The 24,556-nt window shown below is 42.4% G+C and overlaps 1 protein-coding gene across 1 annotated transcript; it reads left to right on the top strand.

Annotated features, from left to right (window-relative positions):
* The first annotated feature begins 6,535 nt into the window (after window positions 1-6,535).
* TMEM64 (transmembrane protein 64) lies at window positions 6,536-24,010 on the top strand. The gene is made up of 3 exons (XM_053395690.1): window positions 6,536-7,949; window positions 21,188-21,343; window positions 22,116-24,010. Exons 1-3 carry the CDS (start codon window positions 7,167-7,169, stop codon window positions 22,305-22,307), a joined length of 1,131 nt encoding a protein of 376 aa, XP_053251665.1. The 5' UTR covers window positions 6,536-7,166; the 3' UTR covers window positions 22,308-24,010.
* Window positions 24,011-24,556: the final 546 nt, after the last annotated feature.

Consider the following 24,556-nt stretch of genomic DNA (forward strand, 5'->3'; position numbering starts at 1 on the left):
GGCCAAAGACCAGAATGGGCAGAAGTATGCAATGCATTGACTGCAGAGAGGTGAAGGCTAGGCATTCACTTCTCTAAACATATACACAATTCCAGGAAGAATGGGGGAAAGATTCAAGAGGCAAACATACCTTCAGATCAAAAATGAAACTTTATGTAACTCATTCTAACAGGAATGCAGAATTCATTAGGCATAAGGAAACCGAAAGATGGGCTTTTAGATCAACTTGTTTTTAACTTCTGCTTTCAATTGACAGTTTTAATGTTCAGTAGTACCTCGGGTTACAAACGCTTCAGGTTACATACGCTTCAAGTTACAGACTCCGCTAACCCAGAACCCGCTAACCTCGAGTTAAGAACTTTGCTTCAGGATGAGAACAGAAATCGTGCTCTGGTGGCGCAGCAGCAGCAGGAGGCCCCATTAGCTAAAGTGGTGCTTCAGGTTAAGAACAGTTTCAGGTTAAGAACGGACCTCTGGAATGAATTAAGTACTTAACCCAAGGTACCACTGTATATTTTATGCAAACTGCTTAGACGATTTTTATGATTAAGCAGTATACAAAATCTGTTCAATAAAGATATATTAGGATATCAAAATTAACAATGCTTATTTTAACAGAGAGGTCTTTCAAAACAATTCTTGTGAAGACTGCATGGGAAACCTGGAGGGGGTGGGTTGGAATCTACAAGTCTGTGTGAATCCCCCTTTGCTTTCCTGAGTTTCAGCTGAGGATGTTTGCTATAGGATACCTGATTTGCACCACTTAGCTGTCCGGTGAGATGGGTTATTCTAAGCGTTTGTGACTTGCACAAGGCCACCCAGGGAATTTCACAATGTTGGATGCTGCTGCCAGACCTGCATCATAGTTTGCCCTTACGTGTGAATCAGTAAACTGTGGTTGCATAATTCCTCCAGATCGCTGAATCAGATGTAATGGCAAACTATGGTTTCCATGAAAGCGGAAGTAAGGGATTAAAAATGTGCATGCAGAGGTAGGTGGAAGAAGCTCATGAGCACAAGGCTCAGAGATGTATCACAAAACTATGAAATTAGATTACATGTTAATGAACCCAGACTTGCATGTGGGAAGGGAAAAAAGGATAAATCAAATATAAAGCCAAGGGTGAATGGTGATGTTAATGTATATTGAAAAGAAAGGTTTTCAGGAAAGCTTTTTTGGACACACTTCGGAATGGCAATCAGACATCCAGCTAGAAATATTTGACAAGCTTTTATGTGCCCTGAGTCTTTGGGAAGAGAAATTCAATTACATAAAATGAATTTCTGGCTCCCACTTTTGCCATTGGCTTGAGTGGCCTCAACCTAGTCACTGTTTCTCTTGTCCACGTCTATAAAAAGGTGACTTGTACACCTGCCGTTGGTGTATCATGTGAAAACACAGATAATGAAGACAGTCTGGTCTTTCATTACCTGCAATTTCACATATCCTTTGAACCTAACACCCACACAACCTTGTAATTAAGGTGAATATGATTGTAGTTGCCAGATTCTCCTTTATTCCTTTCTCAACTGACTCATCTTTGATTACACCAATATGTTCCATGTTAATAATGTTTGGATATCATAAAACCATGCCTAGGCTCCAGATTTATTACTACTATTTGTTTTTTGCAATTTCCTGTGTCTGTTCCATGGGAAGTTTTCACGTGAAGTTATCTATTTCCCCCATTTGAGCCAATATATTGTTACATGCACACACTCACACAGTGTGTGTGTGTGTGTGTGTGTGTGTGTGTGAGAGAGAGAGAGAGAGAGAGAGAGAGAGAGAGAGAGAGTACGCTGCATACCTGAGTCCCTTCTAATTCCTGGATCCAACAAGGAATAATTCCTGGAATAGCCAGACATGTTTCTTGGTAATGGCTCCCAAAGTATGAGCCCTTAAGGTAACAAAGGATATGGCACTGTGCCAGAGGCAAATGAGCAGCTGAGAGACACGGCCATGCCTGATTTCTGGTGGAATCCAAAGCTGTGGCTATGGGAGAAGCAAGATAAATTATCCATCTATCATAAAAACACCAAAGTCTGCACTGTCTCTCAGTCCAAGGAAACTGAACCCACGGACTCTCACACTGCTTAGAGATCGGGGTGGCATGCAAAAACACACACACTATGCACACAACAATGAACACACACACTAGCTGAGCATAAGATGGGAAGCTTGCAACATTAACATTTCAACAGGCTCCCTTCCTCCCCAGGGGTCTACAAGAACCATAGAACATACGTGGATTTAGGGCAGGATGATGAATTCCACCATATCGGGTGCCAAGCCTAGTGGAAGCCGCAGGGTATCACAACAATGAGTTGAGCAGAATGGAAGGCAAGAGGCAGCGGCGGATGCTGAATTTTGGCCTTGCACAAGGCGCCACTGAAATTTGAAAGACTAAAGCCTGCCCCTGCATAGAATTATTCCAACAAGCAAGTTTCAGACCCAGTTCTAGAACTGGCAGGGTATTCTTCTCCAGGGATGGGGAACTCTCCAACCTGCCAGGGATCCAGTTTGGCCTTCAAGGCCATTTCCCCCAAATCTGTCAAACAGCTGACATCGCTCCAATGGGAAGGTGATGCCAGCTGATGGGTGAGGTTAAATTCTGAGTAGGCTGTGCCTCCATTTCCCCACAGGGAACCGCTGTCTGCAGCCTAAGCAGCAGGATTTAACCTGGTTAAATTCTGCTCAGATCCCTGCAGAAAAGCAGGACTGATGAGCTGAAAGTTCAATCCTCCTTGGTGCTCCTTTGTCAGTGTGTTCCCTGCAGGGGATTGTACTGGCAAAGCAGACACTAGTAGAAGGCAGACCAAGATACCCCTCCAGCTGGGGGTGAGAAGAAGACATGTCTTCTCTCTTTCACATTCCTGAAGCGTCTTCAGCTATTTAGCTTCTGTAGCAACCCATTGCCCTGACATACATTTCAAAGCGGAAACATAACATGGTCTGGCTTATTTGCTTAACACAAATGAAAGTGTTTCAGTCTTCTTCTTTTTTGTAAACAGACCCCCATTTTATCAACATAGAATTACAGGTCCTGGATTGTTGGTGGGGTGGGGTGTGATCCAGGGGTCCTATGCCCTGGGTCATTTGCTCTGGGCCTTAGATCTCCTGCCCCTGCCCCTTTTAATCATTTGGGGCTGTGCCCTGTGTCTTTTAGGTCTGAGGTTCCTCACCCCTAAGCTAAGAGATGGGTGGCAATTTGTATGAAGGTGTGATAACCATGAATCTATGTTGACGAGAATCTATGAGATAGTTTAAAAAAAATATTTAAAATTAATTTTCACAAAATTATAAACAAACAAGCAAACAAACACAAATCATAATCTTTTTAGAAATTATACTCATTAACATTGTTAAGTGACTTCCTCGCTTCCCGTTGGTTGAATGTCCATGCATATCCATTTAACGGTTTTCCAAATCAATCTATGATAGTTTGAGTTTCAATTGAAATAAAAATTGTAAGCGAGATTAGCATGTGCATTAGCTCTTTGAGGATTTTAGCATGTGCAGCATAGCTCTTTGAGGAGACTCACCCGCATGGTTCTTCCTCCTGATGCTTCCTTCCATTCTGCATAGCTTCTGAAAGAGCTGATATGCATGCAATTGTATGTATAAAGGCTCAGCGTGCACAACTAAGGGTCCTGGTTTCTGCTCAAAGGGACCCAGAATTTATGCTGACTGTGCACAGGAGGTGAGAGAGCATGACCCAATCCTCTCTCCATGGACTCATCATAATGTCCAAGTATCTTCATACTGCCTCTTGTTATCTTCCTTAATGCAAACAAAAAATATCCCTTAAGTGTTTGATCCTATGGCTACACCATGCTTGGTTTCGTATTTAGTTTCAATTTCTTGTGGTGGTTTTATACAATTTGACTTTAGGCAAATTATATACCTTATGGTTATTTGTATTATATAATGTTCTGATCTAGCATTCCCAAACTTGGTGTCCTCCAGTTGTTTTGGGCTACAATTTCAATCAACTCCAATGATAGGGTCTGAATGTTCCTTGAAAAACAAACAAACCTGCCCTCATGTTGTTTTTAATAAATGTTCTGCAATGGGGGAGTTGTGAGCTGGGTCCACTAACTATTCTTTTTGTTCACTGATAAGCCTAAATTTTAGACAGATCACACCAAAAAAATTGCATGCACAGTCAAATCTAAACCCCAGCTGTCTGCCTTATGCATCATATATATATAATCACAATTATACAAAGCTTTACATCAACTGCTGCAAAAGTAATTTGCTTTAACATGCAAACAATGAAATAGTTTCTCCAAGTGCAAAGAGAAAATTAGAAAATTATTGCTTGTCTTACAAATCTTCTAAACCACCAAGATTCTGGACATACTTCAGAGTTCTTCCTTTGTAAACAGCTTTTGTCCCTAAGCAACAGGGACTAACAGCAGCAAATGGCAGACTTGCAGCTTGAAGGACGTAGCCATTATAAAAAGTGACAGGAGCCCAGAAATACTATTCAACTCCCCTGCAAAAAAAAAAAAAAGATTTCACTTTCCCTCTTCTGTCTCTTCAGTGAGTCCACCCTACTGGGCAAACCCAACTCATTCATGGGTGTTTCACTTTCTTCCATGTAAGTGCTGTTAAAATTGTACCCTTATAAATCAACTTTGGATTTGATTCACTGCTTCTGTGTGCAACATCATGCGGACTGCACCGTGAGCCATTTAGTATTGCTGAGAGACATACTCTCGGCAGGATCTGCTGCATGTACTTTTTCTTAAGTTATCCACTTGAGTGGAAAAATAGAACACCCTGTAGCGTATAGCCCAGACTACGTAAATTCTCCAGTAGTGAAAATACTGTAGTAATAATAATACAGAGGATGGGGGAGGGAGCAATTCAAGAGTTCTCTAGTTCAGTTGCTTACTCAAAGACATCCAGATCACCAGTGATTGTCCTCATCAACTTCCCTATAAGCAGCAATTACCTGCCATATCCAGACAATTGACCAATGATAATACCCAAATACAGCATACAAGAGACTCATAGCTTAGTCTGTGGATGGAAGCAGGATTTTTTTTTAATGAACTACCAGCTAGACCTTCCTAATTCCAAGGTCAGCAATAAACTGGACCATAAGCAAATGATGAGGGCAGAGCACTGCATTATCTCAGGCCCCAAACAGACAACACAGGAGATTTGTCAACAAGATCTCACACTTTAAAAACAACGCAGCAGCTGCCCCATCTGATCTGCAGGTGATGCAGTAACCGTCTGCCCATGTCATTCCCCCAACTGAACTCCCAATGCCCCACCTCACCCAAGCTGCTATTTGCCTGAAATGCGAAACTAACTTCCAACTAAGATTCTATGATTTTATGAAACATTAAAAAATGCAAAAACAAAATGAGGCACCACAAAAGAGTAAGTGGTTTGTCTATATATATCAGCTGATTTGAGAGGACATGTTCATCCTGGTATAATATGGTGCCAAGAGAACTGATGCATATTTATTAATATGAACATTTTAAACTTTAATATGACAACAGCTGTAACAGTTAACAAAGAAATTATCTTCTTTGCTTAAATGGACAGCTCCAAGCTGAGAAACAAGTTGTGAAACTTACCAGATGTCAAAACATTAACAAACGTCTAAATAGGAGGCCACCTTTGAGCTTGAGGTCCTGAGTCAAAAGGCCCGCTGCCCCCATCCCCCCCCCATGGCCTAGGATTGCGCTGAGTTTTTAAAACTTTTGTGGGCAAAAGTCCACTTCATCAGAGGCAGCACACACGTGTGTGAAGAGAACAAAAAGAGAAGTAAACAGTGGAAACAAATGTCACAACATGCAAAAAGTACAGTTCAAGTGAAATTTGAGCAGCTTCTGCAGGAGAGTTAAACACTCCACACTTGGCATCACTACCTCCGATGGCTGAATGGGGGAGTTTGGTGCACACCATTCAAAACCTGGGGCTCAGTTTCTTCCTTGCAATAGAATCCTCTGAAATCTATGGGCTTCAGCAGGCCTAACCCTGCATGGTATCTCAGTGGGCCACCATGTGACAGGTGCTAGGGGGTCACTAGGTGACAGGGGGCTGGGATTGACTCTGTGCCGTGTGTGCACAGCCCATGTACACAATATGTAAACACCTGCATAAGCAGCCTGCATGCAATAATGTATATATCATGTGTGAAGCAAGTATCCTGGACATTCTGTGTGAAATTCCCAGGTATGCAGAGGCTCACGCACAGCTGTGTACATGGGAGAGGGCAGTGCATGTAAAAAAAGCATGATTTGTGGGGGCGCCAACTTGAATAAAATATTGGGAGGGGGGACATGCTTTGCATAATCGATCACAACGCACACTATTTGAATGACAATGCCCATCAATTTTTCGGGGGGGGGAGCGGCTACCTGAAATATTTTATTGAGAGGGGCGGGCACTGAAGGGACCATAAGAGTTGGCTCCACTCGTGACGAGGACGCCCTTTCACGCGTTTGCGTGGCAGCACCCGTGTTCTGCGCGTGAAACTCGTTTAAGACCGTGAGGGAGGATGAGGTGACGATTCGTGAGGGCGACGCTCTGCGTGGAAAGCGAAGCCTCCGTTCAGCGGCTGCTTTTCGTCAGGGGGGCGTTGGTTTGTTCTCTCTGAGGGGGACATATTCGTGAGGGGTTTCCTTTAATGTGTGCAGATAACGTATCTGCGTGAGGCGGAGGCGGCGGAGGCCCGCGCCCCTCCCCCTCGCCCAGCGCCGCCTACCGGCCTCTTCTCTCCCGCTGCCACATCTTCCGGCGGCGGCGCCGTCTCCTCCTCCCTCACGCGGGCGGCCGCCTCCGCGCGGAGGCTCCCCCACCGCCGCCGCGGCTGGAGCCCAGAGCGGGGCGGTGCTTCCACGAAGAAGGCGACCGGGTGGCGCGGCCTTGAAGAGAGCCGGCGGGAAATGGAGCCCTGCTGCCGCTCCCTGGGACGCCTGCTCCGCCAAGGCCGCAGCTGCCGAGCCCGCCCGTTCCCTGTTTAAAAGCTCTCCCGCCCGCCTCGCAAGCCTCGCTTCTCCTCGGCGGTGGCGGCGCCGGAGATGAGCAGGCGGCCGCCGCCGCCTCCTCCTGCGCCTGCGAAGCCGGGAAGAAGGCGAAGCAGCCGGCCGCTCTGGTCGCCGTAGACGCCGCCGCCGAAGCAGCCGCCTCCCGGGCGATGTGGAGCTTGGGCGCGACGGCGCTGCAGCTGCTCTCGCGGGCGGCCAAGCATGCCTTCGCCCAGGGAGCCCGGCAGGACCTGAACCGCTGGCTGCCCCGGCAGGGGGCGGCGACGGCGGCGGAGCCGGGCGAGGCGCCGGGCCGCGGAGGAGCCTCCGAGGGGCTGTTTTGGGGAGAACAGAACGGGCTGCACCATTACCCGCCGCCGTCGCCGCCTCCGCACCACCACCCTTCCGTGGAGCCGTCGGTGGAGATCCTGCTGTGCCAGCTGCCCGAAGTGGGTCCCGGCTTGTCCGAGGGCAGGACGTGGCGCTGCTCGGGCTGCCTGCTGGGCACCTGCTGGTGCAAGAGCTGCCTGAGCGCGTGCTTCTTGGCGGCGCTGTGCTTCGCCTCGCTCGCCCTGGTGCGCCAGTACCTGCGGGACCTGATGCTGTGGGCCGAGAGCCTGGACAGCCTGGCCGGCGTGCTGCTCTTCACCGTGGGTTTCATCGTGGTGTCCTTCCCGTGCGGCTGGGGCTACATCCTGCTCAACGTGGCCGCCGGCTACCTCTACGGCTTCGTGCTGGGCATGGGCCTCATGGTGCTGGGGGTCCTCATCGGCACCTTCATCTCCCATGTGGTCTGCAGGAAGCTGCTGGCGGAATGGGTGCTGGCCAGGATCCAGGGCAGCGAGAAGCTCGCCGCTGTCATCCGCGTGGTGGAGGGAGGAAGTGGCCTCAAGGTGGTGGCTCTGGCCAGGCTCACCCCGATACCCTTCGGGCTCCAAAACGCCGTCTTCTCAGTAAGTAGCTCTTTGCAAGAAGCTCGGGGGTGCCCGAAGGGATGCCCTTTGCTCTCAGATGCCTGGCTTGTAAAGGGTATTAATACAGAATAGAAAGCACTGGAGAGCCATTTGGGAATAGAACATATATTCTGCCGAATCTTGATTTTGCGTTCAAATTGTCGATGGGGAGAATGCAAATGATATTTGTGGAGATAGGCTTGGACATTCAGAACTATTTGAAAGATTTTTGTTTTTCTCCATGGGAGTGGTTTTGAAAAGTTTGCCATGGGAGCATTTAATATATGGGAACCATAAGTCTGTGCTTATTATCCAGGAAAGATAAATAAGGGCCAAATATTACTTGGTATGTAATGGTAATCCAACATTCTCTTGTAGATCTGATCTACAGAGAATCTGCAGAGGTGCAGAGGCAAAAGGATTCTTAAATCTTTGCCTGCATCAAATGACATATTTTCCCCGCTTTTTGCAGGATTATAAAAGCATAACTTTTAAAACACATAGGGAAAGCTATTTATGGTGCAAGCCTAAACTCATTGAACACAATGAGACTTGGAAAACATGCATAGGATTGTTCTATTAGAGTGGGGAAATTAGCAGGAAAAGGTTGAAGCATCCTTACCTGCTGCTGCCTCCACTGTTGATTAGCCCCACAGGCAGCAGTGTTTTATTAGGTCTCTTGGGCTACAAACAACCATTACGCACATTTGAGTGCGACTTGTACTTTGGTCTGAGTAGGCTAGTAAATTCCAGCTGCCTCTTTCAGCTTTTCTGAAAAGTCTTCATGGCTTTTAAATTTCCACATAACTTCAAAAATTCCTTACATGGAATTCCAAAATAATTCTTAAGGAGAATACTCCTGCATCAGAAAAAACTCCCATTTCCTTCTAACATCAAAAGAAAACTCCGTTAGAAGGAAATAAAGGTTCAATAAAATTATAGGGGCCAATTCTGTTCTTCACATTTATGTGGTACCAAAGCATTACAGTTTTTCAAACTTGTGTCAACAATCCTCTTGATATTTAAAACAGGGAGGGTTAACTTCACATTTTCCTATAAGAAAGGTGTAGGTACTGTTGAGTTGGGACTCTTGGAAAAAGCATGTGTCTATCTTTGTACAATTTTAAAGCTACAGGAGAGAACTTGCAACTAACCCTTGCTTGAATGTTATAAATATTTTAATCATGTGACTTGATTAAAAACTTACGTGTGCCTTACTATGTGTAAATAGGTGATCATAATAGGGTTTTTTTTGGGGGGGGCTGGGAAATCTTAACCATACTTTGTAGTTTGCTCTTACTATAATTCCCCCCACCCAAATAACATGCAGAAAGAACATACAACTATGTAGATCAGCAGCAGTGCTATGCTTCCCCCAGAGTGTAAACATATCTTTGAAAAAATCCAGCTTACTAGAGTGACTCTTCAGTGATATTATTAGTGATAAAGGGGCAAAGCAAGTGTTTTAAAACACCAACAGTTTGAATTAGGGATAGCTCAGTGGGTAGAGCAGGAGAGACTTAATCTCAGGGTTGTGGGTTCAAACCCCATGTTGGCCAAAATATTCCTTCAAGGCAGGATGTTGGACTAGATGACCCTCGTGGTCCCTTCCAATTCTACAATTCTATGATTCTACATTTGTCACATTCAAGTGCCCTACCAATGCAGTCTTATGCATGCCTACTCAGATGTAAGCCCCACTGAGTTCATTGGGGTTTACTTCCAGGTAATACTGTGTAGAGTTGAGGTATGCAAACTTTAATAAAAAGTTGGAGTTGACAATCTGGTAACTGAGTTTATTTTTTAGTACTTTTTAGAGGTTTAATAAACCTTGTGAGTTGACTTTTTAGTAAGTGTGCTTAGAATTGCATCTTCAGTTACTTGCTTTGGGATTACTGCTATGATGCTGAGCTTATGTGTTCTTCAGTTTGTGTTTACCCTTATTCTGAGATACCCTCTTAGATAGTCTCCCAGCTCTTTGACAGCTGCTTCTGAGTAAACAGCTCTTGTGAAATGACTACAACGTTTAAAGGACTGAACCATGTGGGCAGATGCTGATCGTATTGGTGTCTCCAAGGAATTGGTTCATGTCTGTGCAGTTCAGTCACTTAAACACTCTCCCAACCCTGTGGGAGCTGTTTACAGATAAGTGGCTTTCACAGTACCAGAAGATTGCCTAAAGGTGGCTGTGTGTTGCTCCTTAAAACATACTGTGCATTAGTGTACCTGCAACATTTTAATTTGAGCCAGCGTTCCTTTTTGGAGGAAGGGCCCCAAAGTGTAACTCAATAACAGTAGATCATAAAAGAGTATGAGACTGTGTGCATTCTTTGATAACGATATCACAGTGGTACTCCTAAGAGATAATAATGAAATTCAACAAAGAGTCTTGTGGCACCTTAAAGGCTTTTATTATGGCATGACCTTTGGTGCATCCATCTGGTGACATGGGTTCTGCTCCACAAAAGCTTTTGCCATAATCAGTTTGCTGGTGTTTAAAGAACTACTCTTTGCTTTTTGCTTCAGCGGACTAACAAGCCCACCCTTTTGAAAATTGCTATAATGAAATCTAGTAATACTGTACTACAAATGGATGAACCATGGAAGACATTAAATCACATCTGTAACTCATTTCTGGAAAATCATATTTCAGTATGCTAGATACATAGGGACATCTGGATTCTGTAATTTAGTATGACATCTGGAACTCACTCCTTTCTGTTACTTTTTTCATTGTTTTAGTACCTGTGTGAAATTAATACTCTTTGATATGTGTAATATTTCATATACTTTTGGTATGTGTAATATTTCATTATACCTTCATGGTCTATCTTTTATGATGGTTTTTCAACTTCTTTATTATTTTCGGGATATTCTGTCCTAGTTGTGGCCGCTTTTCACAAAATAAGGATATAACATAAATGGTGCAACATGTTAGGAGTCTGGTCCTAGCACTTACAGTTGCTTTCTTAATGGCATTCTGCATGGGAATTTCAGGTAACCAAGGAACTTTTAAGTAGTCAGAGAAAAAGTAACCTAAAGACTTGTCATTATTAGCACCCGTCTGTCTCAAGAGACAATGGAGTACACCTCTGGGGGTGAAGTCAAATCTCTGGAGAATCACAGCACCTGCTGTGGCTGCAGAGACCAGTAACTTGTTACAGCTGCCTCCCACATTGTTTTTGCTGTATTAACACCTAGTGCTATTAGTGACCTCTCTGGGGCACAAGCCTGAGCAGTGTGTATGGAGGTATGGAGGTCCTGGGCTGCCCAGACAACAAGACTTCCCTCTCAGCCTTGCTGATTTGGTACAAAGGAAAACAAAATGGCACCAGCTTGGCTGCAGGAGTTGCTGAAAGGAGGCATATGAGGCTTAGGGGCTTCACTGTACCTTTCTCACGAATTGCAATGGCAGCAGAGGTTTAGGATCAGAGTTTTCCTTTTCCCTTTTCTTTCCCGAGTTGACAAGCCCAGTTTGCCCCTCATTTCCCTCGAAGGCACATACAGTAACCGCCTTCTTGACCATTGGACCCACTGTTGGTCTCATCCACTCAACCACCGAAGGCTGACTTTGTACATGGGGAGTCCCTAACTCACCAAGAGATTGAGACCCATTGGCTACCCTCACCTGGTTTAGCTGGGGTGTGGCTGCTGTCGCATGCTGATAGTTTATCAGAGCCACAGGTGAGAGCTGAGTGCAGAGTGGCAGAGTGGGAATGAAAGGTGGAAAAGCTACCTCAGAAGGAGCACAGCATTTCCTCCACCAGAGGTACTACCCCTCCCCTAATACCCCATACACTTCAACTTATAGACTAGTTTCATAGAATTCTTACATTCTTACATCCAAGTCCTTTATGAGTATAAACTGATATGACATGTGTGAATTTGTTCGGTGGGGTGTATACATCAAGCCCTTGAATAATTCTGGAATATCCTAACTGCAACCATCAGGTCATGCTAAACTGTTACAAGAGAGTAGATTCAGAGATTAATTATAATATCAAACAATTTCATTTAGCTTGAAAACATGGTGGTACTCCCATTACTTCTGTTACTTTTGGAAGCTTGCAGAAATTGCTTGTATGTGATTCTAAGTATTCCTTTTAAGATGGAACAGTAAAAACTGCGTGGAAGTACTCCAGTACAGGAAATTAGTAAATAATGATCTGTTGGAATAAAGGTACTTGGAGTCTGTTAGGAACACTTAGATATCCATGCTGCCCAGTCCTAAAATTGTGTACAGTACAGTAAATTCCAGTATGTTCACTGGGACATAATCCCTCCCTTTTAGGTAAATTAGGATTGCAATTATAAACTAGGTTCCTGGTTGTGAAAGGCAAGCATCTTGAGAGAGCAATTCCTTTTTGAGTGCCTTTAGTTTATCTGTTCTGCAATGCAGTGCAGTGTGCAGGACTGTATATTAATGGATGCTTGATGCATGAAGCTTTTCCTACACAGATAAAAATCCAAGTGCAGAGAATCACACTGCACACATGAAGGTGAATTTCTCCATGTGATCAATGGCAATAGCCTCCTTATTTGATGATGTAAAAGGTTTGATGATGATGATTTTATTGCAAAGCTCAGGTAGTTGTAAAGCAGTAAAAAAACAACACCCAACCCTCTCCCATGTAGGTTGGTCAGTTGATCTGATGCGAGACAAGATTATGTCTTCTGGACCCAACCCCCTATGATTTGACTATTTTGAATGGTAGGCAGCGCACAATCAGTACAACATGTCACTTATTGTGTCCTATTTATAATGCTTGACATCAAAAGTTGGCCTTTTCTCCTCCATTTCTTCCTTTGACATAAAAAGCAAGTGTTAAATCAGTCTGCTTGGTAACAGATCATCAGACAATAAAGCTAAAATCCTGCAACCACTTAACATGGAAGTAAGCCTCATTTAGCTCAGTGGAATGTATTTCTGAGTAGACCAGAATATGCTTGCACTTTAAATGTGGGTATTAACATTTTTCATAAAATTTAAACAATGCTATCTTTACAAAGAAACTATAATTGAAATATAAAAACGGAAAGGAAAGCAGAAAATGTGATCTAAATTTTCAGCTTTCCATGATCAAGTTAATAAATGCTCAGGGCCATGCCAATGCAGTTAAGTTGCTTTCAGGACCATGTGTCATCTTCTGGCCCATGCACTCAACAGCATGGGTAAAGATCAGTGACTTTAAACAAACATACAAAAGCAAATGGTCCTGAATGTAGGTGCAAGTGCAGGCGTATTGGGTGATGTTGCATATTTGTTAGCTTGATCATGAGTGGGTGTGTATTTGCATTATATTCTCTTTTTCCCCACAGTTAGAAGCTACTGTGTTTAGTTGCAACCAGGAAAACATTGCACTGATGACTAGGATAACATTTATCCAACGTGTCAGGTCAAAGGTTGACTCTTAGAGTGACAGCATTTCCAGAAAGATAAATAGTATTTGACAGTGAAGTAGTTAGCAGCCCACATGTCTTATCAGATGAACTACTTTTGTAAAAGCATGTCTTATTCCTGAGATGTATATTTTTTCTCTTTCTGAAATATATAAGCAAAAATACAAATATGAGAGGAAAAATTGTACGTAATCTTACGTAAGAGTATCCAGAGAAAATACAGTGGTACCTTGGTTTTTGAATGTCTCCGTTGACGAACATTTTGGTTTTTGAATGCTGTAAACCTGGAAGTAAATGCTTTGGTTTTCAAACACACCTCAGAAGTCGAACATGCCACGCAGCTTCTGCTGAGTGCAAGCTCCTGAGGCCTAGCTGTTGGTTGTTGAGTCCTTGGTTTTTGAACATTTCAGAACCTAAACAGTCTTCCGGGATAGATTACGTTCGAAAACAGAGGTACCACTGTACTCATTTCTGCAGGAGAATGTTATAGTAGACATTTCAACACTGAGCAAAAGGGTTCATTCTATTTATTTATTAAGAGTTATATATGTCAGACTCATTCATTTTGGTTGTATTCAGAGCCTTTCTCATCCATTTTAATTTTGAAGAGTATCCCCTTTTTAATACAGTGGTGCCCCGCAAGACGAATGCCTCGCAAGACGGAAAACCCGCTAGATGAAAGGGTTTTCCGTTTCTGAGTTGCTTCGCAAAACGAATTTCCCTATGGGCTTGCTTCGCAAGACGAAAACGTCTTGCGTGTCTTGCGATTCCCCCCCGCTTCCCCCCCTTTTTCTAAGCCGCTAAGCCACTAATAGCCTTTTAGCAGCTTAGCCGCTAAGCCTTTAATAGCCGCTAAACCGCTAATAGCGCTAATCCGTTTAGCCACTAATAGGGTTGCTTCGCAAGACGAAAAAACCGCTAGACGAAGAGAATTGCGGAACGGATTCTTTTCGTCTTGCGAGGCACCACTGTATCTGTCAATTACAACTTTAGGGCTAATAACAGGTTGTCAATTAATGCATTTTTCAGATGAAAAAGCAAAAAAAAGAAACAAAACCCAAGGTTTTGAATTTATTTATTTGCATTTAAATAACAGTATCACAAATTGATCTAATTTCAGTTTATACCTGGCCATCTGATATATTACATCAATCACTTTCTTCCAAACTTCAACAACTGGAAGGCATTTCCTTCACAACTGCATGAAGCTGACACCTGATGATTGACATCTCCATCATTTATTATAAGTTCCATAAATATTGTTGACTTTATGTGGGTGAAGAACTATTTGCATAATGATTTATATTGTGTTTCAGATTTAAGCAATATGAGAAGGATCTGATAGACTGAAAAACAGATGGCTGTTACCTTTTTTAAATCATTGCCCCCCTGACCTTCATCAGTTGAAGTTTAAGGACATTCACACACTTTCACTGGGCACAATAAGCAAATATTTTTGTGTGTAATTTTGAGCTGATTCAAAAGGTGTTTCATGAATGAGGCTGTTTGCTTGTCTGGTTATAATACTTATATTCCGTTTGATAGATCCAAGAAGTTCTCAAAGCAGCTTACAAAATATTTTTATGATATGATTGCATTCAATGATAGTTTTAGGAAGAGAATTAATATAGCATCTATATGATGCTAGGTTATTTTGGAAGCATTTCCTTTCTTCATCCATGGTCTTCCCTGCTGTTGCCAGGTAGCAATCCCACTGAGGATCTTTGAGGCAAAGGAACTAAGGCTCAGCAGCTGGATGGAGCCCATGATGGAGGCAAGTCTTGATCAAATCAAGTAGCTATTGTCTTCCTTCTTCAAAATCTACCTTGAAGAGAGACTACAACTACTTCCTCCTACCTTGAAGAAAGTCTTTCTTAATACCAACTGTATGTAACATTTGGTAGTCACTTATTTTGGGCTCTATCCTAATCCTTATTCTAAGGAGCTCAGGGAAGATGATAGTATTGTTGAAATGAAGAGAGACAGAATTCCCTATCCCCAGGATGCATGAGGTAGGGAGGAGAGTGGGTGGTGGCGGCGAGGTAAAATCAATTAAAAATTATGGTAATCCTGTCTTTAATAAAAAAAGAAATCTGAATTTTAATACAAACATGTTGAAAGGCACAACATTTATTACTATGTGTGTCCCTTGGTCCCAGGTAATTATATTTTCCACCTAGGTGTTCACTTCTTATATTATAAATATTTATGATGCAACCAGGCAAAAAGCCTAGGCATTTGTTTTTCATATCATAGAGGAATAAATTTTGTGAGGTAGCTACTACAGCCAGCAACCATTTTAGGCACAGCCAGTTGATAGGCAATTGCCGACACGCAGGTCCTTTTGGACCCAGAAGAAGGTGGAACGGAGGTGGCCGATGTGCTGTGCAGCCAGAACGGAACCCCCACGTGAAATGGTTGCCACCTGTATCTGATCTGCAAAATTCTAGGCACTTTGCATAGATAAAATAGAAAAAGCTAAAAACAGAAAAGACAATAATTTAAATAATTTAAGATAGATCCATTAAAAACACAGGCAACTATAAAAGCCTATTGGAATAGAAACATCTTCACCTTCCGGCGGAAGGACAGCAAGGAGAGAGCCTGTCTACCTTGTTTAGGAAGGGAGTTCTGAGATCTTGGAGCAGTCACCAAGAAGGCCCTCTCCCATGTCCAGAGCCTGGGCAGGTTCATATGAGGGAATGGGGGTCTTTCAGATAGCTTGAGGTTGGAGTGGCATCTCAGTGACAGACTCTGCTCCCATTGGACATAAGTTTGTTTGAACATCTGTCTTCTATTGAGTCGGACTGTTGCTTCAACACTGACTGGCAGCAGCTTTCCAAGACAGGAGTCTTTCCCAGCCTTACTTGGAGGTGCTGGAGATTGCTGAATATAAAGCATGTGCTCTGCCACTGAGCTGTAACCTTTTCCCCAAACTTTCTGTAAGGATTTGGGTGCCTGTGTTTTTATGGGCCAGGGGTGGAGTCCGCTGACCCATTCCTATCCCTCCTCTCGCCATGTGAATCCTGGTTAAAATGCCTATAAAGATTTTAAAAACAATCTTGTAAATTGAGTTCTTCCAGGTTTCTCTCTTCCCCCCTACATTACAGTTTTTTTAAAAAAGGTTCTGATGTAAAAATAGATATGCAAATGATTTTATCAAATATGGGTGCCCTAATTTTATTTAAGCATAAAACAGTGTTTATTTTCTATATTTGAAAAAGGTATGGTGACTTTAGATTGGATTTAACTGCATCTTGCTAATGAGTTCACTAGACATGCCTCTTTCCTACTGTATGATACTTAGTCCTGAGCCATTTTAGGATGAAAGAAGAAGCAAAGATCATGATCTGTACAGATAACATCTTACCAGTAGCCTGGGTACATTACAGGCTGAACATGTTTGCTGTCGAGAGGTGTTCATCTAATCCTTGTGATTGTTTCAGAGTACGGTCAAATTTAATGAGTGCCCTACTTAGTATATCTGGTTTCTAATTTAATATTTAAAAGGCAGAGAAAGTACTAGTTGCGTCCTCCTGGCAATAAAGTAGGTCTCCCATGTGTAAGCTTTCGTAATGTCCCAGATTTCAACAGAATTACAAAAGTTATCAGAAAGTGCCTTTTGGATATATAAAGCTGGTAAGTTTATTCACATACCTGTCAATAAAATTTGCTGTAAAACTTCTGCCTAAGTTGAATTCATGCTACTGGTGCAAATACTTTATTGGATTTAGAAGTACTGTAATAAATTGCCTAAAATTGTGAAGTAATTTGTTCACTACTCAAGTGTTTCAGCTGATCACCTTACTGGAGTGCTAAAATGTATTTGATTACTCATGTCACCGCTTCATTTTGAAGAGATATTTTTAAAATACCAACACTATTCTAAAATAGTGGCTACAGGCTATGTTGTGAAATTTTTTTTCCCTAATCATCGTTCTAATGCTACATAATGTAATGGTACATAATGCTAAAATGAATAGAATAGCATTTTAACGTGCCTTAAAGTGTATGCTGGGAAGGACTGTTTTCGTTAAAACTTTAGAAGCTGTTTGGGTCTTCGTATTGCTTGACTTAAGAGCATGTTTTAGACCAGCCATGTTGTACTTCAGGCCCCCGCACCTAAATAGGCCTGTGAAGTGGATTTGAAAAAAACCTACCATGTCCAACTGTTCCATCACCTGACATTCATATGACATCAGGTGCTGTAGTGGTGGTGTCTCTGTGCCTAATTCCAAAAGGAAAATTGGGAGCGCACTATAGGTGCACTTCTGATTCTTTCATTCCAGTGACTGCTTCAGTTTGGCACTTTAAAAATTGGTGCTAGATTCAAGCGGAAAAGAAGAATTCGGAGGGCATTTAGAGTACATTCCTGATTCTTCCTTTGCATCCAGGGTTTAAATTTGAATCACCTGATGTCATATGATGACAGATGATTGACTGGTGGGTGGCCTTGCTCACCTGTCAAAGTTGCCTGTGGGTGGGCCAGTAGAGGGTCCGGTTTGTCAGCTGCATCAAGTTTCCCTGAAGCTTCAGCTGTTGGAGAATGCAGCACCCCTGATATTGACAAGTGATAAACAGGCCAATTCTTCATCAGCTTTACTGGCTACCTATTGGCTTCTAGGAACAATTTAAATTGCTGGTGTTGACCTTTTAAAGCAGACTTCCTCAAACTTGGCCCTCCAGATGTTTTGAGACTACAATTCCCATTATCCCTGACCACTGGTCCTGCTAGCTAGGGATCATGGGAGTTGTAGAGATAGATTAGGTAGTTCCTTGTGGCCCTCTTTTTCAGTCCCTGTGTGAAATGATTGGTAGAAATAGAGCAGTGTATTTTTTATTGTTTCTACTCGTTGTTGCATTGTTCTACTATTCAAATAACATTTGTATGTATAAGTGGTTTTATCAGATATTTTATGTTCCCTTGGAAAACACTGTTGTTAGGTGGCTGACAAGTCTATAAAACAAATAGAAAAGGTAAAGGTACCCCTGACTGTTAGGTCCAGTCACGGACAACTCTGGGCTCTATAGGCCGAGGGAGCTGGCGTTTGTCCGCAGACAGCTTCCGGGTCATGTGGCCAGCATGACTAAGCCACTTCTGGCAAACTAGAGCAGCTCACGGAAACACTGTTTACCTTCCTGCCGGAGCAGTACCTATTTATCTACTTGCACTTTGACATGCTTTCGAACTGGCAAGGTGGGCAGGAGCTGGGACTGAACAATGGGAGCTCACCCCGTCGGCGGGGATTCGAACCGCCAACCTTCTGATCAGCAAGCCTTAGGCTCTGTGGTTTAGACCACAGCACCACCCGCGTCCCTTCAAACAAATAGAATTAAACTACAAATTATAAACTGTATTTCTAAATATGTGGAAAAAGCCTACCAACAGTTGGGCTATTAAATATGACATACTAGATTACTTTCAGAACCTCAACACTGTTGGCAGTATGTGTCGTCACAGGCCTCTAGTATGAGTTTCTTTGAATGTTTCTTTGTCTTCCTGTGGGCAAGCTCCTACTTGGAATGTATTACCAAAGGTAACTTATAAATACATTCATATTTTAAAATATAATGTGTCATACTGAATTTATAAATACTTGACTATATATCAAAGGAGCCACACCCTGGGAATGGCTTCAACTGGCTGGCTAAACCAGGTGAGGGTTGCTGATGGGTCTCAAACCCTTGGTGAGTTAAGGACTTCTGCATGTAAAGACAGGCTCTGGCAGATTGAGCAGATGAGACCAATAGTGGGTCCAACAGTCAAGAAGGCAATTTCTGCACATGCTGTAGGGAAATGAGGGGCATATGGGGCTTGTCAACCTGGGAAGGATAACAGTTGCTTGCAGGATATCTTTGGGAGAAGAAAAAGCTAATGAATAAACCCTGCAGAAATCTGGAGTGGAGTCCCTAAAGCGGTTGGATGGCGTCTTGTATGCCCCCTTCTGGCAACTCCTGCAGCCAAGCTGGTATTAAACATATTGTTCTGCTTTCCTTTGGACCACATCAGCCAGGCTGAGAGGGGGGAAGCCCAGCACCTCCATAGACAGTGCCCAGGCTTGTGCCCCAAAGAGGTTACTTCAGTGCTGCTAATGCAGGGTTTGACTTCACCTCTGGAGGTGCACTCCATTGTCTCAAGACAGCCGGATGCTGACAAAAATAGCAAAAACCTGTCATAATCTCCAGTTCTGTTTGAAAGTTATTTGTTGTTTATCCACTATTTCACTAAGGGGTTCAAGGCAATATACATGATCCCTTCCCACCTTTTTTAATCCTTACGTCTCCTCAATACTAGTGGAGCACCCTCTGTCATTACAGTGGTACCTCTGGATACGAACGGGATCTGTTCTGGAGCCCCTTTTGTATCCTGAAGTAAACGCAACCCGCGTCTGCACGTTCGCGGGTCGTGATTCGCCGCTTCCGTGCATACACGTGACGTCATATTGACCGTCTGCGCGAGTGGCGAAACCCGGAAGTAATGCGTTCCGTTACTTCCGGGTTGTCGCAGAGCGCAACCCAAAAGCGCTCAACCTGAAGCAACTTCAACCCGAGGTATGACTGTTTTACTACAAAGGAATTTCAGAAATAGACTGGAAAGAGAAGCTGCTGAATTGCAACTCATTACCAAACTTAAAACCATGGAGAGACCTGGTCTGAACAAAGACATTGGATTCTTATCTCATTATACATGACAAAGCCATTTTTCACCTTCTCACCCCTTGCTTTTTCCTGTAAGACCTATTGCAGTCGTTAAGAGTCGTCAACAGGCTCATCACAGCTATCTGCCAATCACCCATTCCCACCACCCTTCTGAGTAATACCCCTCCCCACCTTCTCACTATATAGAGGGATCTGGCAACTTCTATTTCAAGTGTATCTGAAGAAGTGTGCATGCACACGAAAGCTCATACCAAGAACTAACTTAGTTGGTCTTTAAGGTGCTACTGGAAGGAAAATTTTTGTTTTGTTTTGACCGAGGTATGACTATATATCACAATAACTCAAAATTATAAAAGATTATGGTTATTTTCCATAATCCTCATCTTGCGTACTTTATTGTAAAACTTTCATTTTTGTTGTACAAAAATTTGGGGCAAGCAGTGTGATGTCTGCAGAAAGAGGTTCAAATGAAATATAGAACAGGAGCATCACTCTAGACTGTGATGCAGAAATGTAGTCATGAATGACTTCTTAAGAACACTACAGTGTTTTGAGAAAAAGTTGCCAATTTATTTCCGAATCTAGATCTGATGAAACACCCTTAAAAAGAAAACAAAAGGAATCTGGTATGAACTGCAGAGTTCTGCCGTTGCAGGAGTTGTAGTAAATGGCATATCCTACTTGAACTGTATAGTCAAAAGCTATACAAAAAAGTTGGAAAAGAGAGATTTAACTGGAAGAACTAATAGGTGTTTTTTCATAAATGTATTCGGTGGAATTTTCCATGTAGCTACTTATTTACTTCCTGATTTGGACCTTTTCCTGAAATAAGTTATGCATCTAGTAATCCAAAACGATTGTAATATTATTTTAACTTTCACTTTTAGCATTCATAAAGAATTTTTGAAATCCTTAAGCCAATTAAAATATGTAAAAATATTTTCCAAGTAGACTTATGGAGCTTCATAGATGTTATCATGGATTTTGTACTTCAAAATAAATTTTAATTACTTTATGTTCAAATATGAACACTATGGTTGTACTTTTAGGTGTATTGAAATAAGTGGTTCCTGTTAGCCTTGGGGCTGGTGATGGTGTCTTTGGGAGATTTAGAACATGTAACTAATCAAGAGAATTCCTTTTTTCAGGTTACATTTTGTGCCTTCTTTTTTATTTAGATAACGGATCTTTCATTACCAAACTATCTGATGGCTTCTTCCATTGGATTGCTTCCAACTCAACTCTTAAACTCCTACCTGGGCACTACCTTGCGCACTATGGAGGATGTCATTGCAGAACAAAGTGTTAGTGGCTACTTCATTTTTAGTTTACAGGTAAGCCATTTTGTAGCCCTTACTCAAAAAATTCATTTTTATAGCCTTTTGTCTCATTGCGGTATGTGTTTAATGAAAAGTAAGTCCTACTGTGTTAAATGGTATTCACTCCCAGGTAATCTGCATGGTTAATATTGGCTTGGATCATAAGGCACCTTTTATTTATATTATACTGTAGTGCAATTCTCTTTGAAAGCCGTCCAAGTTGGTGGCCCATCACACTGTCTTGTGGGGGCGAGTTTTGTAGTTTGAGTATACAGTAGAACCTCTACTTACAACCGCCTCCACTTGCGGACGTTCCAAGTTGCGACTGCGGCAAACCTGGAAGTAACTGGAGGGTTTGCTGCCGTTTGCGCATGCGCAGGAGCAGCGATTGCCGTTCGCTCATGCACACAACGGCGCCTCTTCCAGCAACCAGTTTTGCCATAAGGACGGGCCTCCAGAACTGATTGTGGTCGTGAGTAGAGGTTCCACTGTATGTTGTGTGAAGAAGTACTTTTATTTTGTCTGTCCTGACTCTCTCCGCATTTAGCTTCATTGAATAGCCTCGGCTCATATGATATGAGAGGAGGAGAAAAACTCCTTCCCTCCACTTTCTCTGCACTGCACATATGTGAACGTGACATTCTTTTTAACGCAGTCGCTGCTAGCGTGACCTATAAAGCCTATTTAAAAGTTCACCTTTCTCTCACACTTTGAATCTTTTCCTTGTGGTTATTACTGCTGTTGAAAATATTTTTTAAAAGCACTATCACTTCTGTTTCATTCACAGATTGTAATAAGTATAGGCCTCATGTTTTATGTTGTCCACCGGGCTCAAGTGGAATTGAATGCAGCCATAGTCGCATGTGAAATGGAAATGAAGACATCACTTGTTAAAAGCAGTCTACCAAGCAACAGCAACTCCTCCTTTTGCAGCAAGAGGACGCTTGCATTTTCTGGAGGAGGAATCAACATTGTATGAGTCCCTCCCCCCTCCTCCTGAAGTATTATATTAACTTTCTTTGTGAATCTGGACAACCTAACATATTGCCTAGACATCTCTAAAAGACTTAAATCCCGAACAGTGGAGGATCTCAAACAACCTTGGTGGTTTTTAGATTGCAAAATGGGCGGCTTTTTGTAAGGTGGCTAAGTGACTGTAAATATAGATGTAAGTCTGGCTGCACCTTTCGTCATTATTATACGTGTCATGGCCTGTAGTCTGCACTTTAGGTTTGTTTTGTGTTTCCTTTTTCAAACGGAGAAAAAATACCCTTGAAGCAAATATTTTTTTCCTTTCTGCTTAGCGTTATTTATAAGGCTGACTAATAATATACAGTAGATCTTCAATGCTGGCGAATGAGTGTAAAGTATGCAACTCCATGTACAGTACTCTTGAATGTGCTTAGCTTTCAAAGTATTTCCAGAAAGCAGTATGTTCTTCTCTCACAAGCAAGAGGGCAATCCAGCAAAGGGAAGGTTCTGCTTCTTAGGGCTGGGAAGGCAAAACTCTAGTACTTTCTGGAAAGGACAGCTCTCTCTCCCTCCCAGTATCCAGTCATTTCCTGTCTGCGACAGGTTACAGGGTTTCTCCACAGTTCTTTTGGGGACCTGCTAAAAAAGGAAAGTGCGGGAGCATTTTTGCTATTTGGGGACTATCTGGCTCCCTTACCTTGCTTTTTTTTAATTTCTTGTGGGGCCAGGGGGAGAACACATTATATAAATATTTGGTTGAATGTATTTTTGTAAGCCACTGAAATATTGTGGAGCCATTCATAATTTTTCACGTAAGTTTAAATCCTACATTGTGGGACTGAAGTGCTCTTATATAACGTTTTGAGCTACACTGTGTAATATGCAAAGTAAAAGAGAAACTACAAAGAACTTAATATGATTGTGGCCAATAGCAGTCTGAGGGAGAACTTGTAGGTGAAATACAAGTCTTTGACCTGGTTTCATCATCCTCGTTAGTGATGAAAAGGGCTCTTCCATTACAAACGCATTTCTAGCTAGTTAGAGTTTGGGGGGGTGTAAATTGGCTTCGCTTTGTACTGAGCACCATAAGACTTGCAAAGCAGGAGGAACTAAATCTCTCTGAAAATACTATGGTACTAACAAATAACGTGGCCTTTATTTTATGGGGAAGACCTTTTGGTTTTTCTTTAATAAAAGCTTTAAAAATCAACACAGTTCCTCCCTAATACTTTCCTCCAGTCATCAGATGATGCTCTTCTGGTATGTTTTGTGCAGTACATTGGTACTTGTACCAGTGAAATGCTGTGAAGATTGCATGTGCCCCTTCTTCTTCTTTGCATGTGTGAAACATTTGCAAAAATTAGGAAAAACAGGTTTTCCATCTTAAAAAATAAATAAATGACTAGAAAAGGGCAGAAATGTCTTTCAAGGCTCAGGAATCCGTAAATGTTTTTAAAAGAATATATTTCATATGATATGATGGACTCTCCACAGAAGGATCGCCGAGTCTCTTCTTCGTGGGTTTGAACAGACTGAAATAATCTTGTGTGTGTCAGTTCCATAATTCTTTACAGATACATATTTGTATACTCTCAAAAATGCTTCATAGAAGTTGGAACCAGCACAAAACTACTTTGAACTCAAATAACCTTATTTTTTTGTCTTAATTAGTTTCTTGTCAACAATAAAGTACAATTTGGGCTGTTACAATTTTGTGTTAACTTATTGCCCCTCCCTTTCTTTTTTGTATGTGTGTCACCTGGATGCAATCAGTTTTGGGTTGTTGTTTTTTGCCAGTTATGTGTAGACTGTAGAAAACAAAGGCCACAGTTTAAAACCATATGCCATTAGCTTTTGTGTTTGGTTGTGGCAAATTGCTTTCAGGGTTATAGTTAGTCCAGAATAGTTTGCCATTGAGAATATAAGTTCCTCTAGGGGGACACAGTAACAGTCAAAACTTGTTACAATAAAGTAACTTTTTCAACTTTCCCAAATCCCCCCTTTAACGATGTAAGCAACAGTTTCAAGTCCGGAGAAACCCTTCAGAATCAAAGTATCTCTCTTACAGAGTTAGCTGTCAAAAAGTTGCATTGTCCATAAGCAGCGCGATTTACAGTACGGCAATTCTATTGTCCCTTGGCAGTCCGTTCCCAGGCACTAAGTGGTGGTCTTTGTTCCCTTTTCTCTCTGTTTTGCAGGCAAAAAATACTTCCCCCTTTTCCCTCCCCTCTCCTGCAACTCAGGGAGGGAGTTCTC

The sequence above is a fragment of the Podarcis raffonei genome, chromosome 7 (assembly GCF_027172205.1).
Source record: "Podarcis raffonei isolate rPodRaf1 chromosome 7, rPodRaf1.pri, whole genome shotgun sequence".
In the NCBI taxonomy this organism is placed as follows: Eukaryota; Metazoa; Chordata; class Lepidosauria; order Squamata; family Lacertidae; genus Podarcis; species Podarcis raffonei.

Bases quoted from the DNA above. Each gene is read 5' to 3' on its own strand.
- TMEM64 (XM_053395690.1), top strand. From the start codon at position 7,167: ATGTGGAGCTTGGGCGCGACGGCGCTGCAGCTGCTCTCGCGGGCGGCC. The intron at 7,950-21,187 runs GTAAGTAGCTCT...TTTTTTATTTAG, and splicing joins TCCAAAACGCCGTCTTCTCA to ATAACGGATCTTTCATTACC. The intron at 21,344-22,115 runs GTAAGCCATTTT...TTTCATTCACAG, and splicing joins ACTTCATTTTTAGTTTACAG to ATTGTAATAAGTATAGGCCT.